Genomic DNA, 19,272 nt, shown 5'->3' with positions numbered 1-19,272 from the left:
GCCTAGTGGGGGGGGGGGTCCTGTTATGTCTTTACTTCCAAGATGATACCAGTATTAAGTATTGGTTAATATTGCACACACCATACATACTTCTAAGACTTATTTTGTAGGGGTGTAAGAAAATATCGTTTCGGCGATATCATGATACTTTGTTCCACAATACTGTATTGATATTAAAAAGTATGATATCGATATTTTTAGGCATTTAGGTTAATTGACGACTCCAAATTGTCCATAGGTATGAATGTGAGTGTGAATGGTTGTTTGTCTATATATATATATATACAGTTGTCCCTTGAAATGCTGTGGCTACGATTAACACTCCCTCACTATTTCAAATATTTTTTTCAGAAATTAATCAATTTATTAATAATCGTGAGTACTTTAACTCTGCATGAAGTCATGAAGTCAACCACGGTGTGTCCGACATGACAAGGTTCTCCTCGCATTATGTGTGGAAGTGGTACATTTTTGCCTCCGTAAGTTCAGAAGAAATAAAAATTTAGGCTAACTGGTTAGCTTACTAGCTTATTACCTCACTTGCTTGCTAACTCCAGTGCCAGTCCCTTGCAGCATAAGAGTTGAGCTTTGTGTTGTAAGTCGGGATTGGGATACCTGTACTGTATAGGTTCCCAAAATAAGGCTACAAAAATTGGCAATAAAAAATAGAGTGTGACTAGTTACGCAGTGCACTTGAACACCTCATCATGCGAACAGTGCATGCACAAGATAAGAGGTATAGTACAGAAGAATATTAGACGATGAAATGTTTGGGAGACACTGATTTACTTTTTGTGAATGAGCAAACAAGACAAAGAAGAGGGAAAAGTTTGAAGTTGGGAGAAGCCACTGTTCCTTGTGATTCAATTCTTATGTAGTTAAAGTTGTTGAACTAGATGGTCGGAACCTTGTCAGCAAAAAAAAACAAAAAACCCTGAACCTCCTCTCTCCTCCTCAACCTTTTGAACAAGAGGGAGGGAAGTGAAATGTGGTGGTGTCTGTGTAAGAAAGCGTTAAGAGAAGCTGGCGAAGAAAACAGATTAAAGGCGACAGGCTTAACAGATAGCACAGCGAGGATAGTAACAACGTGTACGTCGTATAGGGGGCAAGTGTACGATAAATGGAGGTGTGAGTACGAGCCAGATGAAGGTGTTGTAAATGATAACGCAAGATGATGATGCATCTGTCACTATGTTGCCTTCGGGTCTTTGCAGACCCTTGTCAAGATAGTGGCCTGAATGAGTGTCACGTTAAATAATGCAGTCTGCTGCCTGCTTGCCCGCCCGGCTGGCTGGCCTGACTGGAGTAGAGAGAGAGACTGATTGGACGGAGTAGCACAATGCAAAGTTACGCACTTGTATTATTTAACAGTTTCTCTCAAAGATTGCAGAATAAGATCTTCTCTGCGTGGAGTTAGTGATTTGTAAGTGCACAGGCATGAATGGATACAATAGGGAACATACTCTATTCACACAATATGCAGTATTTCCATTCCAGTCATGCATGGCCTGCTGATCCAGGCACAAACATACCATGCAATGCAGACCTGTTAGCGTTCTTTATTAAGATAAATACATGTTACCTTTGTTTTATATTATCATTTGTTCTAAAAAGGAATGATGGTGACGATTAGAGATGCAACAAAGAGTCAATGAATTTGCGAAATATCAACGCATGCACACACGTGCGTTAATATTTCCCACATTGACTAAAATGCAAACCAAACCACTTGCTCTTTGTGTTTGGTTCATATTGATTAAGTCCTTATTTCTAATATCACAAATACTTAAACTTGCTGATATAGTTGCTAAAATAATTCATAAAAATAACCAATTAGCTAAAAATGTCATGTGACCAGGAAATGCCGTAAACCGAGGATCACGTGACAAATATTTGGCACTCATTTTCCAGCAAAACTAAACAGGGTCTTTTTTACACTGCAATACATTGTGTACCTACAGTATACACAAGTAAATGGAGTGAGGTTCCCCGGGATGCCAAAGTTAGCATGTCAGTTTTCATGTCTTCCCTTCACTCTGAGACTCTGCAGTTGCTGGGATTCGTAATTTGACTTGACTTAATTCTGGTTCTTTTGATTTGTCCATTTGAGGATTAACCTGAAGTGTTTTTGTTTAATTGTCGATCCAATACATCCTAATCATCCCAATTCACCATATGAATCTGCATATTGAGTTAAATGGCCATGCTGTTATTTTCAATTATATATGTGTGCTTCATGTGCTGTGCAACCCCCAGTCATCCATGTTTCTACATCTCATCTCAGCCCTGGACATGTGTATATAAAGCAATGTACTCCTTTTGCTTCTGTCTTATTGAAATATGCCTCACTGAGCATGGTTTATATGCTCACTCTGCAGTAATGATTTAACTGTGTGGACCATTCCTGATATAGCATTGTGGATGTGCCAATGGTACAAAGCACAACTGTTCTATTCAATGTCATTGTATGGTTTATTATTTTCTAAATTGTGAAGGCACTACATAATCTTTATAGTAATCCGTTCGTAATTCAGTACAATACAGTCATTAGTTTGTAAATTAATTTCCACGACATATGGGTGAACATTAATAAACAGAATACTTTCGTAGTTAGAACACCCCAATAATCAGTTTTTCACTCTTATTATTCTTTGTTTACATTACATTGCTCAGGCTATGGGACCACTGCAGGGACAAACGAGCAGCGCTACTTTTGCAACCTAGTGAGCTAACTAATTCGCCTCTCCAATTTACTTATTCTAAACTAAACTAAAGTGTTTCAAACAAACTGGGAAAGCTGGACAAATGAGATAAAAACTACCACTTCCACACAGAATGAGAGGAGAACCCATTTCATTCATTTTCTACCCGCTTATCCTCACGAGGGTCGCGGGCGTGCTGGAGCCTATCCCAGCTGTCTTCGGGCGAGAGGTGTGGTACACCCTGGACTGGTGGCCAGCCAATCACAGGGCACATATAGACAAACAACCATTCACACTCTCATTCATACCTATGGACAATTTGGAGTAGCTAATTAACCTAGCATGTTTTTGGAATGTGGGAGGAAACCGGAGTACCCGGAGAAAACCCACGCATGCACGGGGAGAACATAGACTCCACATAGAGATGGCCGTGGGTGGAATTGAACCCTGGTCTCCTAGCTGTGTGCTAACCACTCGACCGCCGTGCAGCCTATATGAACTTGAAAATGGAAAACAGGATTGTGAATGGCGGGCAAAATTCCAAAAAAAAAAGCCCAGTTTTCCTTTTAAGTCCTGTCAACTGAAACAATTTCAATGGCTCGATCCCAAAACGTCCTTGCCCACTCTGCAGTAATAAGACCCGAAAGCATTTTTACCACTCTCCCAGTATTAATCCCGACAACCAATTACAACCTTTTTACAAGACTCTACAAATGAACACAAGTCCCTTTTTGCCTGTGGTCGCTGTCGGGTTCTCTGTCTTTTACTTTGTCTCCATGTTGGAATGATGTTATTCCTTCAAGTTTCCTGATCTGTTTTTTTAAAGTAAGAATGACTTATTCTGGATGAACTTATTGTACCTTGCGGGTGTGTATTTGTGGAACAGCAGCAAGGAATAGCATTAAAAGTGCCCCCCCCCATCCCTCAATCTCGGAACTCTGACTCAGCCTGTCCTCCTCATTTCTCTCCTCTCCTACTTTTCCTCCCTCCAACACGCTCTTTGCTTTCTCTGACTCACTCAATGACTCTTTTCTCCGTCTACGCACAAACATGCATCTGCATACAATCAGCCCTTTTTGTCGTCTTCTTCCCCTGCCGAAGGCTTCTTGTTTTAACAGGTGGTCATTCAGATTCAGGACTGGCACCGCGGGTGAGGTAGAGGAGGAGAGTGGATGACAGTTTTATGCAAGGAGAGATTATCAGGAGGACGAAGGTGGGGGAGATTAAAAGTGATTAGAGGAGCATGGTTGTTATGTCTTGTGCGATAAACACAGCGGACCTTATTCGGCTCCGTTGGGCTCCACTTTTTTGTCTGTTTTTTTTAGTTTGAATTGGAAAAGCTGTGTGTCACAGTGGTGCACACGATAAGAAGGCCCCAGCTTCCAATCTGCTGCTGAGTTTTTATGTTCCCACCCCCACCCCACCACCGCGTTTCCCCCCCAGGCCTGCGTGGGTTCGCTTCGGGAGCCCCGGCTTCCTCCCCTTGCACTAAAAGATGCAAATGAGGTTAATTAGTGGCTGGATTGTCTGTGGATGTTAGTGTCTGTGTTAGTGGTTGTCTGTTTGTTTTGGCCTGTTTCCGCTAGGAAGTTTATTTCACTTTATGAAATAAAGTGAAAATTATTTCATACCTTATGAAATAACTAGTCATAAAAGGCGGTTATCTTATTTTGGGATCCACCTTTTTTTTGTGATCACTAAACCCATTTAGGGCGGCACGGTGAGTGGTTGGCGTGCAGACCTCACAGCTAGGAAACCAGGGTTCAATTCCACCCTCGGCCATCTTTGTATGGAGTTTGCATGTTCTCCTCGTGCATGCGTGGGTTTTCTCCGGGTACTCCGGTTTCCTCCCACATTCCAAAAACATGCTAGGTTAATTGGCGACTCCAAATTGTCCATAGGTATGAATGTGATTGTGAATGGTTGTTTGTCTATATGTGCCCTGTGATTGGCTGGCCGCTGACAGCTGGGATAGGCTCCAGCACCCCAACGACCCTCGTGAGGAAAAAGGGGTAGAAAATGAATGAATGAATTTAACCCATTTAGTGAGAAGAGCATTTTCTTTTTAAAATAACCCTCAAAAACATCATTATTATTATTGTTATCTTTTCTGTTATTCCACTTGATTTGACTAATACTAGTACACACTGTAAACCTGTGTTGTTCAAAGTACTTAAATTTACGAAGTTATGCATACTCAAAGTTTCTTTGAAAAGTTCTAATAACTTACTTATGTTGAGTTAATTTAACATTCATTCATTCATTTTCTACCGCTTATCCTCACGAGGGTCGCGGGGAGCCTGCTGGAGCCTATCCCAGCTGTCTTTGGGGCGAGAGGCGGGGTACACCCTGGACTGGTGGCCAGCCAATCCCAGGGCACATATAGACAAACAACCATTCACACTCATATTCATACCTATGGTGTTTCAAACAAACCGGGGAAGCTGGATAAAGTAGACAAAAACCTACCACTTCCACACTGAATGAGAGGAGAACCCTCTTTTCACCTTAATATCATTCAGAGTTGAAATGAGAACAAAAATTTAAGAATGGAGAATGCGAAAAAGAAAGCTATTTCTCTCTTCACCCCCAAATTTTAAAAAGTAAATCTAATATCAACTCCAAATATTCAAGCTCTGATATACTCAAATATTTGAGTTTATGAAGTCAAAAAAATGTGGCAACATTTTTTGAGTTCTGTTCGGGTTTACAGTGCACATTAACATCACACTGACTTGCTATAATTACCTGCTTGAGGTCTCCAAAACAAGTCCTCCTCATACTTATCACCTGATTCAATAGCCTTGGCTGTCTAGGCATGTGAGTCTGTCCATCTCACAGCACCTTTTCCCCCTTGCATATGTGGTTTCTTACTACCTGTGATTATTCTCAAAGAACCTTAGCTTTGTACAGCGAGCCACAAAGCATGTGTCCATCATCCACTCTTTGAGAACCACTGACTTAAAGGGGAGCAACGAAAGAATATAAACTGCCAGATGACTTTTGTGTATGACAATAACAACAAAGAGAGTAATAACTATAATTACTATAATTACAACTCACTACAAAATATGTTGTACTGTAATACTGTAATAATGCCAGTGTTACCCTGTTGTTTGTTAATTAGTTCCAAAACGTCGGTGTTGGCTTTGTGATCTCGGATGATAGAATTAGAACAGAGGATTAGTACGCCCTAGCACTTCATCAAACCACATTCTACTATACACAAAACTTTGTTGTTTTTTTTTTGGCTGACTCAACAACAGCTAAGAGGCTTTGCTTTATTATAATACCATACAATCAATATTGCCGTGTATAATATTAGTTTGTTTGGTTTTCATTTGATTTTACTCTGTGGCAATACTATTTCTGCAGCATCAGCGGCTCACTGTATAATGTTTTGGTTTGCAGTTAGTGGACTAGTGAGGGAACACGTTGAGAGTGGTGGTGCTTTTAAAGTTCAATTTCGAGATTAAAAATAGCTCAGTAATAGTTATTGAGATTATTAAGATGTAAATACAGTTTTTTGTTTGTTTGTTTGCTTTTAATGTGATGTTATTACTTCATACTGATGATTTCTTCCAATTTACATTATCTTATTATATCTGTAGTAAACAAAATAGTAATGTCAAAGCTGGAAAAAAAAACTAAAGGGTTAAGAAGCCAAAAACATACCACTTCCACACTCTATGGGAGGACAGTTTTTTTTCATATATTTTTCATATATCACTTCAATATGTTTTGACTAATAAATAATAGACCCTAGTCAGCACATACAGCGAGCGCATAGGTGAAGATACACATGCGCTGCAGGGCAACACTGTTCAACAGTACCCCCTCCCCACTGGTCATTCATCATGAAGTTTAATTCAGAGATTAAAAATAGCTCAGTAGTAGTTATTGGCAAAGATGTAAATACAGTTTTTGTTTGTTTGTTTGCTCATCAGGACCACTGTTATTACTTCATACTGATGATTTCTTCCAATTTACATTATCTTATTATCTTATTATATCTGTAGTTACTACCGTTATACAACTAAATAGTAATGTCAAAACTGAAAAAAAAACAAAAAACTATGGGGTTAAGAAGCCAAAAACATACCACTTCCACACTGTATGGGAGGACAGTTTTTTTAAAATATATTTTTCATATATCACTTCAATATGTTTTGACTAATAAATAATAGACCCTAGTCAGCACATACAGCGAGCGCATAGATGAAGATACACATGCGCTGCAGGGCAACACTGTTCAACAGTACCCCCTCCCCACTGGTCATTCATCATGAAGTTTAATTCAGAGATTAAAAATAGCTCAATAGTAGTTATTGGCAAAGATGTAAATACAGTTTTTGTTTGTTTGTTTGCTCATCAGGACCACTGTTATTCCTTCATACTGATGATTTCTTCCAATTTACATTAACTTATCTTATTATATCTGTAGTTACTACCGTTATACAACTAAATAGTAATGTCAAAACTGAAAAAAAAACAAAAAACTATGGGGTTAAGAAGCCAAAAACATACCACTTCCACACTGTATGGGAGGGCAGTTTTTTTTAAATATATTTTTCATATATCACTTCAATATGTTTTGACTAATAAATAATAGACCCTAGTCAGCACATACAGCGAGCGCATAGATGAAGATATGATATATATATATATATATATATAATATATATATATATATATATTATATATATATATATATATATATATATATATATATATATATATATATATAAGATGAAGATGCTGCAGGGCAACACTGTTCAAAAGTACCCCCCCCGGTCATTCATCATGAAGTTTAATTTAGAGATTAAAAATAGCTCAATAATAGTTATTGAGAAATATGTAAATACAATTTTTTGTTTGTTTGTTTGCTTATCAGGACCACTGTACTTGTAATGTCACGTTATTACTTCATACTGATGATTTCTTCCTATTTACATTATCCGTTTATCTGTAGTTACTACCGTTATACAACCAAATAGTTAATGTCAAAACTGAAAAAACCCCTCAAAACTAAAAGGTTAAGAATCCAAAAACATACCACTTCCACACTGTATGGGAGGACAGTTTTTTTTAAATATATTTTTCATATATCACCTGTATTTCAATATGCTTTGACAAATAATAGACCCTAGTCTATCGATTTAATTTTTGTGATATTGTGAGGGAGCAATAATCCAACTGTAGTAGCATGCCATGGTTTGACCGCTTAGTTCAGCATATACTTCATACTGATGATTTCTTCCAATTTACATTATCTTATTATTTTATTTTATCTGTAGTTACTACCGTTATACAACCGAATAGTAATGTCAAAACTGAAAAAAAAAATTGGGTTAAGAAGTCAAAAACATACCACTTCCACACTGTATGGGAGGACAGTTTTTTTTACCGCAATATTGCGAGAGGGTCAACTGTCGCACCGTGCCATGGTTTGACCGCTTAGTTCAGCGCATACAGCGAGCGTATAGATAAAGATACACATGCGCTGCAGGGCAACACTGTTCAACAGTACCCCCCCCTCCACCCTCTCCCCGGTCATTCATCATGAAGTTAATTGCATGGTGGACTTCAGAGAGCGGACAGCCCAGTCTCTTTACAGTATGTCACATTACAGAAGTTGAAAGTTTAATGACTCTTTTAACGGGAGAGCCCAGTTTGAAGTTAATGTGCTCTGCTGTTACAGCTGCTATTATGGTCCTGCTGTGTGTGTGTGTGTGTGTGTGTGACAAAGTGGGGTTTCCTGTCACCATTTATCTAAGGAGATAGTGCATGTGTGTGTGTGTTTGCGTGCGTTCGCTCTTGATTTGTGCCTGTGTCCATTTATACAGAGCATTTATCTTTTATGTGCCTGTTTGTGCTTTTATGTGACACTTCATATCCTCCATCCATTTATCCTTTTTATCTGTTCCACGGCAGTATTACTGTATTGCTTTTGTTCAAGTACATCTTATCACCCCCTCCCATGTCTTTTAAGCATCAGGGGTGGTGGAGTAAACAGGAGGACTCATTCCTCATGTGAAGTGCTAAGATTAAGGCCCGTCCATGTCCCATGTTCCCCACCGTGCTCCTCGTCCTCCTCAAGCATGACGGTAAATTCACACCGAGCTCAAGGCTGATTTGTCTTCAATATTTAGGGGCCAAGTGAATAAGTAGCGTCCTCAGGCATCAACATTACCCTGCTGAAAATGGCTCAGTTATTCATTTTGCATGTGCAATGCACGTTTTTTTTTTTTACCTTTTTAAAATGGCTATCCATCACATAGTGTATAGTTCCCTGGTTAGGTGTGCATTTGTCTGCCGAGTTTCCCTTGGCGTTGACATTGCGGTGGAATTGTGGTAAAAATATCAATAATAATTAATAAAATACAATATAATTTAATAAAAGTCATACATTAATAGCAATTAAATCAATTAGAATACATGGTGGCGCTAAATAATAAGTAAAGGTAATATGTATATTGAGATTATAGATATAGATGAAGTAATAACAGTTTTTTTTGTCATTAATTTGTTCCAAAAGGTCTGATAAAAACTGCAGCAGTTTATGTAAATTTACATAAATCAGTTCATCCATCCAGATAACCCAAATTTTTATAGAAAATAATTGATGCACAAAACATTGCAATTTCATAGTTTTTCTCGCTTTTATCAAATTGCTGACACTCAACTTTTTTTGGCCCCATGATGGGTTATTTAGGAGTGGAGACACGCATAGAATGCTTTGTATGGACACTCAGTTTTGCGTAACGATATTGTAAAAGGGCAAACAGTTATGTGCAACAACTGAGGCAAACAATTTTGAGCAAAAAAAATGAATCATAAGAAAACTGAGGTACATGAAAATGTAAGGTTGACTGTCATAATGACAGAAATAATGTATTATATTGTTGAGCTGTTGACTACTTCAAGCTGTCTTTGTGTGTCTTTTGTGCTGGATTATAAATAATGTGTTTTTTTCCATAGTGGAATTTTCAATGCCTTTTTGTGTCGTGAGTCCCTGAAAAACTAGACCATGGCTAAACATGAAACATACCGAAAGAAAGTTTAGATTCCTGTCTTTTATCAGAAAAAAAAGTTTGTTTCTACCTTTTTCCGTTTGTTAGTAATCAGCAGTAGAACATGGGTACGTTTTGGGAAAATATCAGTTCCCAACTAAAAAAAGCGAGGAAATAAAACCAGGTTTTTCACCGCTAAAATATTAAAACAACTCTACCACAGCATAAAGGACGTAAATAAAGAGTTGTTTTACATCAAAATAATTTATTGACCAATATAACAACATAAACATAACAACAAAATATTTCCAATTTTCACATTTGGAACTGAACTGTGTGTACATATGGCTATATAAACATGAAACATACCAAAATAAAGTTTAGATTCCAGTCTTTCATCAGAAAAAAAGGTTGTTTTTACCTTTTTCCGTTCGGTAGTAATCAGCAGTAGAACATCAGTACGTTTTGGGAAAATATCAGTTCCCAACTAAAAAAAGTGAGAAAAGTTTTTCATAGCTGAAATATTAAAACAACTCTACCACAGCATGAAAGACGTAAATCAAAGGCTGTTTTACATAAAAATAATTTTTTGGAGAATATAACAACATAAAATATTTCCAATTTTCACATTTGGAACTGAACTGTGTGTACATATGGCTATATAAACATGAAACATACCAAAAGAAAGTTTAGATTCCCGTCTTTCATCAGAAAAAAAAGTTAGTTTCTACCTTTTTCTGTTCGTTAGTAATCAGCAGTAGAACATAGATATGTTTTGGGAAAATATCAGTTCCCAACTAAAAAAGCGAGAAAATAAAACCAGGTTTTTCACAGCTGAAATATTAAAACAACTCTACCAAAGCATGAAAGACATAAATCAAAGGCTGTTTTACATAAAAATATTTTTTTGGAGAATATAACAACATGAACTATTTCCAATTTTCACATTTGGAACTGAACTGTGTGTACATATGGCTATATAAACATGAAACATACCAAAATAAAGTTTAGATTCCAGTATTTCATCAGAAAAAAAGGTTGTTTTTACCTTTTTCCGTTCGGTAGTAATCAGCAGTAGAACATAGGTACGTTTTGGGAAAATATCAGTTCCCAACTAAAAAAGTGAGAAAAGTTTTTCATAGCTGAAATATTAAAACAACTCTACCACAGCATGAAAGACATAAATCAAAGGCTGTTTTACATAAAAATATTTTTTTGGAGAGTATAACAACATGAACTATTTTCACATTTGGAACTGAACTGTGTGTACATATGGCTATATAAACATGAAACATACCAAAAGAAAGTTTAGATTCCCGTCTGTCATCAGGAAAAAAAGTTCGTTTCTACCTTTTTTTGTTCGTTAGTAATCAGCAGTAGAACATAGGTATGTTTTGGGAAAATATCAGTTCCCAACTAAAAAAGCGAGAAAATAAAACCAGGTTTTTCACAGCTGAAATATTAAAACAACTCTACCAAAAGCATGAAAGACGTAAATCAAAGGCAGTTTTACATTAAAATAATTTTTTTGGAGAATATAACATTAACTATTTCCAATTTTCACAATTTTTCACATTTGGAACTGTACTGCGTGTGTGTGTGCACACGCGTGTGTGTGTGCATGCGTCAAATTTCCCCTACAATACATAACCTTCTGCACACTACAGTCCATAGTAATAGGGAATTTAGGTTCATAATTAGGAAAATGATTAGGTCACAACCCATTTTATAATCCGAGTCCAAGCCTGAAGTTTACCAGATTTACCACATTGCTATGAAGCCATATTCATTTTTGTCTTACTCTTTAAATCTAATTTTCATTCTTTTCAAAGTTTCCAAGCCCTCTCCCGCTCTCCTGTTGTATGAGAAGGATAATACCTGGACAATAGCTAGCCCAGCTGAGCATCGGCATACTCCGCTTATCCGGGTCTCGGTGCACACTCTCCTCAGCTTTTCTGAGCTCTGGAGTTGGCTCGGGTGTCTGCTGGCTGATAAGTAGCCTGTGGGTCACAGGGAGGACAGCCAACGGCGGGCGCTTAATCCTGCCATGAAACTATAGGATATTACAGAGACGAATTATAAATATGAGCCCCCCCCCCCCTTTCAGTGGAAGGGATTAAAGCCGTCTGCCTTTGTTATATAGCCCGTACGTCATTGTCTAACTGGGAGCCGTGCTTCCGTCGAGATCTCTTTGTGTGCTGTGGCATGTTGGGTGAAAACGTGGATTTTTTTTTTTTTATGTGGCAAAAAATTTTACTAAAAAAATGTGTCTTTGGTGCTTGAAATTGTGGGTGTGAGGTGGGGGGGTGTACATTCCATTTTACATTTACTTTATTGTCTATAGAGGGAATTAATGCAAGTGTGTTCAGGCAAAAAAAAAATCTCACCAGGTTTTTCAAGAGCTCATTTTGCTAAGAAATAGCCCACTGCACTTCTAATTTCTCGCTAAATTCTCAAGAGATCATGATCTGGAAGAGAAATGATACCCGTTTTTTTTTTTTTTTTTTACATTATCCACATACACCCTCCTCACCTTGTGCAATGTTACCTGCAAAATGCTGACACAAACATGTGCTAACTTTTTAGCTGATGTTGAAGTCACCGTATCCCAAAAGGTCCTTGGGTTATGAGCAAAGCATTGGTCCGTAGAAGCATGGCCTCATGGGATATATTGTTTTAGTGTGGGAGTGTAGAAACTATATTATGAAATATTTGGTGCAAGAATGGAAAATGTCCTTGAAAAATAAGCAAAAAAAAAAAAGATTATGCACCTGGACTTGAATTATAAAGCTTGATTTTTTTTTGATTACTCAAGTCAGTGGGGAAGTGGTCAAATGAGTCGCAGGAAAGTGTATTATGAAATATTTCGTGCAGGAGTGGAAAATGTCTTTGAAAAATAAAGATTATGCACCTGGACTCGAACTATAAAGCTTGATTTTTTTGATTACTCAAGTCAGTGGGGAAGTGGTCAAATGAGTCGCAGGAAAGTGTATTATGAAATATTTCGTGCAGGAGTGGAAAATGTCTTTGAAAAATAAAGATTATGCACCTGGACTCGAACTATAAAGCTTGATTTTTTTTGATTACTCAAGTCAGTGGGGAAGTGGTCAAATGAGTCGCAGGAAAGTGTATTATGAAATATTTTGTGCAGGAATGGAAAATGTCTTTGAAAAATAAAGATTATGCACCTGGACTCGAACTATAAAGCTTGATTTTTTTGATTACTCAAGTCAGTGGGGAAGTGGTCAAATGAGTTGCAGCTCCCTCACATCGAAATGAGCCAGTTAAAATCGTTCGGGCATTTAGTCGGGATGCCTCCTTGAAACTTCTCAAGGTTCCGGGTTTTTTTTTTGTTTAGTTTAATTTCCACTAGGCTGCACGGTGTTCGAGTGGTTAGCACGCAGACCTCACAGCTAGGAGACCAGGGTTCAATTCCACTCTTGGCCATCTCTGTGTGGAGTTTCCATGTTCTCCCTGTGCATGCGTGGGTTTTCTCCGGGTACTCCGGTTTCCTCCCACATTCCAAAAACATGCTAGGTTAATTAGCGACTCCAAATTGTCCATAGGTATGAATGTGAGTGTGAATGGTTGTTTGTCTATATGTGCCCTGTGATTGGCTGGAGACCAGTCCAGGGGTACCCCGCCTCTCGCCCCGAAGACAGCTGGGATATGCTCCAGCACCCCCCGCGACCGACGTGAGGATAAACGGTAGAAAATGAATGAATGAATGAATAATTTCCACTAATTATATTTCTATTAAATATAAAATATACTTTGTCTGTTAAGCATCCATACACTGACACAAAAATCGGAATCACCTGCAGTGTGACCGTAGCCTATGGTCCGAAGCGTTGGCTCTAATGATTATCGCCGAGCCGAGTCCCTCTGTTTAGGCTAATGATGTTGTGATGCCTTCCAGCCGGTGCCTAGACTTGGCACACCTTCTTCTGCTGGCTCCCTATGGCAGGGGAGTACTGTCGTACAATGATACAGCCGCAAAGAAACATATCTTGCAATCTTGTTTTTTTTTTGGTTTTGCTATTTCTTTTTACCATTAACAATATTTTATTCTGTGATTGTGATTGCTTTTGTTTGTAGACGGCATCTTGTTAAAGACAGTAACTTAATCTGGTGTTTAAACTAAGTACAAAATAGTTAAGTACATATTATATGTAGTCATAGACGACAATAATATAATATTTGACTTTAATACATGCTGATAAAAATGGATGGCGGACTGCATTTGACCCGTGGATTGTAGTTAGGACACCTCTGATTGGGTATATACACAGGGTGGTAATGTGCTACAGCATGGGGGGAGAGTACTGTTGTGCAACATCAGTTCCGTGTGACTGTGCAAACATTGCACCATGTTGTTTATCTTTTTGAGTTTGAAATGATGGTAGACGTTTGACAGCTTCCGTTGTTTCCTTTGGGCCCTTTCCTCTTTTTTTTTCCCCCCTCATCGCTGTTTTTCATTGAGCCATCGCTTTCCATCGCTACTCCCCGCTGTTTACATATCAGTACGTACTTTTCATTTTAACGGCTGAATACAGAAACAAATGAAAGGATACCTGGCCCACTTTTTGGCCCACGGTTGCTAGAGCTAATCCAGTGTAGGTCAATGACAAAGTGACGAGTCAGACGGATGTTACGATTATTCATGCTTTTGGTGGCGGCAGCCCAGTTGGGGCTGGGGTAAATTGGGGTGTCACCAAAAATTTTTCCCCAAGGCTCCAAAATACTAGAATTATTGGGGCCCTATGAAACTGTAATACCAGTGATTGTGGTTACAGAAGATGTAGTCACAAATGCAATTAGTCAGTCAGTCAGTTAATCAGTAATTAGACAATTAGACACTATGAAGTGAACATCACTCTTATTTTGAAGGGCCGGAAGTGTGTTGAGACTGTCAAAAGCTCGTCCTTATTTCACTTTTATTTATGATGAGATTCCGCCATGATCGAGCAGTCCTAGGATTGCCTCTGGGTGGCGGTCCGTGCACTATTGTTTTCAGTAGTATTATTCGAAATATTTTATTTAATTTCACTCGTATTTTGAAGGGCCGGAAATGTGTTGAGACTGTAAAAGCTCGTCTTTTATTTCGCTTTTATTTATGATGACATTCTGCCATGATCGAGCAGTCCTAGAATTGCCTCTGGGTGGTGGTCCGTGCACTATTGTTTTCAGTAGTATTATTCGAAATATTTTATTTAATTTCACTCGTATTTTGAAGGGCCGGAAGTGTGTTGAGACTGTCAAACTCGTCTTTATTTCACTTTTATTTATAATGAGATTCCGCCATGATCGATAAGTCCTAGAATTGCCTCTGGGTGGCGGTCCGTGTACTACTGTTGTCAGTATTATTATTCGTAATATTTTATTTAATTTCACTCGTATTTTGAAGGGCCGGAAGTGTGTTTAGACTGTCAAAAGCTCGTCCTTATTTCACTTTTATTTATGATGAGATTCCGCCATGATCGAGCAGTCCTAGAATTGCCTCTGGGTGGCGGTCCGTGTACTACTGTTGTCAGCAGTATTATTCGAAATATTTTATTTAATTTCACTCGTATTTTGAAGGGCCGGAAGTGTGTTGAGACTGTGAAGCTCGTCTTTATTTCACTTTTATTTATAATGAGATTCCGCCATGATCGATAAGTCCTAGAATTGCCTCTGGGTGGCGGTCTGTGCACTATTGTTGTCAGTAGTATTATTCGAAATATTTTATTTAATTTCACTCTTATTTTGAAGGGCCGGAAGTGTGTTGAGACTGTCAAAAGCTCATCTTTATTTCACTTTTATTTATGACGAGATTCCGCCATGATCGAGCAGTCCTAGAATTGCCTCTGGGTGGCGGTCCGTGTACTACTGTTGTCAGTATTATTATTCGAAATATTTTATTTAATTTCACTCGTATTTTGAAGGGCCGGAAATGTGTTGAGACTGTAAAAGCTCGTCTTTTATTTCGCTTTTATTTATGATGACATTCTGCCATGATCGAGCAGTCCTACAATTTACTCTGGGTGGCAGTCCGTGCACTTCTGTTGTCATATTATTCGAAATATTATATTTAATATCCCCTAAAAGATGAGCTCTACACAGACTTTTTGCCCAAGTCATTACCATGTCAAAGCCAATAGGCCTAATGTACAACAATTATAGCTGTGTACCTATTACAGATAAAAAAGGATGTGGTTAAAAATCATCATTAGTCACAAAAGTGTCATTGTGTGCACCGAGAGTGGGGCAAAGGCGGAAAGAACAAAACGTAAAAAAAAAAAAAAACATGATCCGTATCATCCGTGTTAATGACGAGCAATTATTTATGAAACAACCTTTTGAATTAGTCAGAGCTGTTATTGTGTCAGCGCTATTAGAGTCCGACTTAATCGGAGTCTGAGCCTTTGTGTCCATTTTCTGTTCTTTCAGTAAGGTTCTTTTTTATTTATTTATTTATTTTTTTAACAAATTTAAGTCGCTCTGTCATACCCCCCCCCCGAAGACCCATTACGGCGCCCTAACTAGGCTGTGATTACAGGACTTATGTATTCATTGTGCCAGCTTTTTCCTCCGAGTCTCTCTCTCTCTCTGACTTGACATCTCACTAAGGAACATTCATCCCAGTGTGTATTAACCGTTCATTCATTAGTGTTTTTTTTTTCTTCTTTTGTTGCCAGAGTTACTCTGTTTCATCCTTTCTTTCTTCCCTTTTCTGCCCTCCTTCCGCTGATTACTTTCTCTCCTCGGGTCTGGCCTCAGCATTTCTCCTGCAACCTTGCTCTGTCTCTCTCTCCCACTCTAATCTCCTCCAAAAGCCTCCAACATGTTATCTGCACGGATCCACACTTATTGGGAAGCCTCTGGTGTTAACCCCAAAACAATAAAGTTAAGTGTTTGGTAAATGATCACTTGCGGTCTTGTCAAGGCTTCAGTCTCGGCACTCTTGGCAAGACGCTACTTGCGAGGTCGAACCTAAAAGGGAATAAGTACAAAAACACTTCTCCTGATGCTCTCTAAGTCATTTGCTGTCTTTTTAAAACCTCTTTTGAAGCTGGACTTTTCTGTTAACATGAACTATATTACATCATTGAACAGCAAGTCACTGGGTTTTGGAAATAGTAGTAGCAAATCATACGATATCATAATGATATAATAGTCATGATGTGCTATATATATCACTATATTGACAGTCACTATGGTACACATTATGTCATTGGATGGTCATATCACAAAAAATAAAATAAAAAAATAAAATAAAAAAAAACTTAAACTATATTAGGAAAGCAGGAAGTGAACAAATGTAACAGTTACTGATTGTAAAAGTACCAGATGGAGGGGTAGGATTTAATAAGCTTTGCTTCTTCCTACTCCTTTTGGACATGTGGAACTGTGAACTGATTATGTGATGCATTCAATTGTAATCTGATGCATGTTCAAATGAAATAAAACCATTACCATATAAAAAAAAGTAAAGGAAATACAGTGGAACCTTGGTTAGCATACGCCCCAGTTAGCGTCTTTTTTGGTTTACGTACAAAAATGACACCTTGGTTAGCATACAAAATTGGCTATATTCTCTTTTTAAGTTATGTTACTTGGCATTTACTGTATTTTACGGACAAAAAGTTGCACTTTTTTTCATAGGTTGGCTGTTCCTGTGACTTATACTCCAGAGCGACTTATAAATGAAAAAAAATGTTTATTTACATAAACACTGGACATCTTTTCTGTTTATGTTTAATTTTTGTGTAGCTGAATAACCATTGTTAGCATATCTTACACCTATTCAGCCTGTTCTCTATTCTTTTATTATTGTTAGAACTTACCTTCCAAGAGGACGTAATGTCTGTTTTGGTTAAGTAGTTCGTAAAATAAATTACCCGCAAAAAATGCGACTTATGTATGTTTTTTTTCTACCCAATTATGTATTTTTGGCCTTGTGCGACTTATACTCCAGAAAATATTGTATATGCCTTTTAAAGTTGTTTTATACAATCAAAGCTATAATTGTTGGATCTGAGTTAATTGGATTTGCATGACTGACATGTTGAGCAATTTGCGCTTCAACTCTTTGACTGTTTCACTGTATCGCAGTTTTTTTTCTAAATATATTTCAAACATATTTTGACTAAGGCCTATTATTAATCAAACATATGTCTAAATTTTATATGAGTCTCTGTCTTATATGTCTTATTTCTGTTATAATTTCTACTATATTGGGTAATTTGAGTGTAAAGGTGACTATAGGGGTGCTATTTCACATCCAGAGGGCTCTATTAATGTTTTTTGAAGGTCATAAATAGGATTTCTATGCTCTAACTAATGTACATATTAGCTTTATAAACAAGGAATCCTACTCTGGAAATTCACTTATCATAGTCAGGTACGGAACCAATTCACCACCGGGTCCCCCATTATCAGACCCGAGTCAGACCTTGCAAAAGAATACTGATCTTAACCGAGATTTCACTGTAGATTCTAATAAATAATGCAAATTTGTAAAACCAGTTGAGTTATATAAGCATGAAAAGCGAGCATGAAAAGCGATTTGGCCTTTTTTTTTTTTTTGCAATCACCTCCAATGAAGCACCAGTTGTGTGGCTGTGAATTCCATTCTAGAATGGGGAGCACAGAACCCGAGGAACTCCTACACCGAGAGTGAAAGCCGCATAAATAATTCTAGGCGGTGGAGTGGTTGCTTTTAACCAGACACTTTGTCCAGGCTATTATTAAAAACACCTTATCACGATGACTACTTAAGGGCGTGGCTTCAGGAAGTTAAAGTAATTGGGTTTAGTATTTTTTTTCTCTCATAAAATGTCAAATATGTATATTTAAAATGTTCATGTAAAGTACTGATTCTTCAGTGCTACTCAAATGAGCCTATGGAGCTGTCCTTGGTGCTGAAAGCACAAACCGGTGCTGCTGAGTTCCACCACCGCAAAACATAGTAGCTTGTTTTCAACACTCCCACATTTTATTTAGTCTGTTTATTAAGCAGGCACTGATCAATGCTGATAACGGCCTCAACGGATGCTATAAACGTGTGAAAATAAATGACTACAATATGTCCACTCATTGTTTTGGCAGGCTTGCGTCAGGGTTAATGACCCTTATTTCATCCTTCCAAATATTGTACTTTCGTTATTGCACTTTAAAAAGTTTCCAGAGGAAGCTTTGTGCGAGTTGTCATGCACCATCGATAAACATATTTATCTAATGTACTATTTTTCCTCTTGCAGTGGTGCTGCTGAATTCTAAAGAGACACAAGCAGAGTTGGGCTGGACGTCATTTCCCCCCAATGGGGTAAGTTTGTTTTTTTTTTTGCCGCTGTTTACTTGTGTGTGTTTGTTAAAAAGTTGCATGATGAAGAAAAGTAAAGAAAACATATAATACAGTGTAACCTCGGTTAGCATATGCCCCAGTTAGCGTCTTTTTTGGTTTACGTACAAAAATTACACCTTGGTTAGCATACAAAATCGACTATATTCTCCTGTTATTTGTCAACAGTAAAGTTATCATGTTATTTGTCATTTACCGTATTTTCCGGACTATA

The 19,272-nt window shown here is 37.9% G+C and overlaps 1 protein-coding gene across 4 annotated transcripts in view; it reads left to right on the top strand.

Annotated features, from left to right (window-relative positions):
* The window catches only part of epha10 (EPH receptor A10), a 225,115-nt gene that overhangs the window by 35,616 nt on the left and 170,227 nt on the right, over positions 1-19,272 (top strand). For all 4 annotated transcript variants that reach the window (XM_058046811.2, XM_078791939.1, XM_058046810.2 and 1 more), the window contains exon 2: positions 18,958-19,022. In XM_058046811.2, the coding sequence (XP_057902794.2) occupies positions 18,958-19,022 (65 nt within the window). The remainder of the gene's footprint in view (positions 1-18,957; positions 19,023-19,272) is intronic.

This window comes from Doryrhamphus excisus, linkage group LG7 (genome assembly GCF_037039965.1).
Source record: "Doryrhamphus excisus strain RoL-2023G ecotype Guam linkage group LG7, RoL_Dexc_Guam_v1.1, whole genome shotgun sequence".
Taxonomy (NCBI): Eukaryota; Metazoa; Chordata; class Actinopteri; order Syngnathiformes; family Syngnathidae; genus Doryrhamphus; species Doryrhamphus excisus.
The sequence above is the reverse complement of the archived record's forward strand: the minus strand, read 5'-3'. Positions and strand labels throughout refer to the sequence as shown.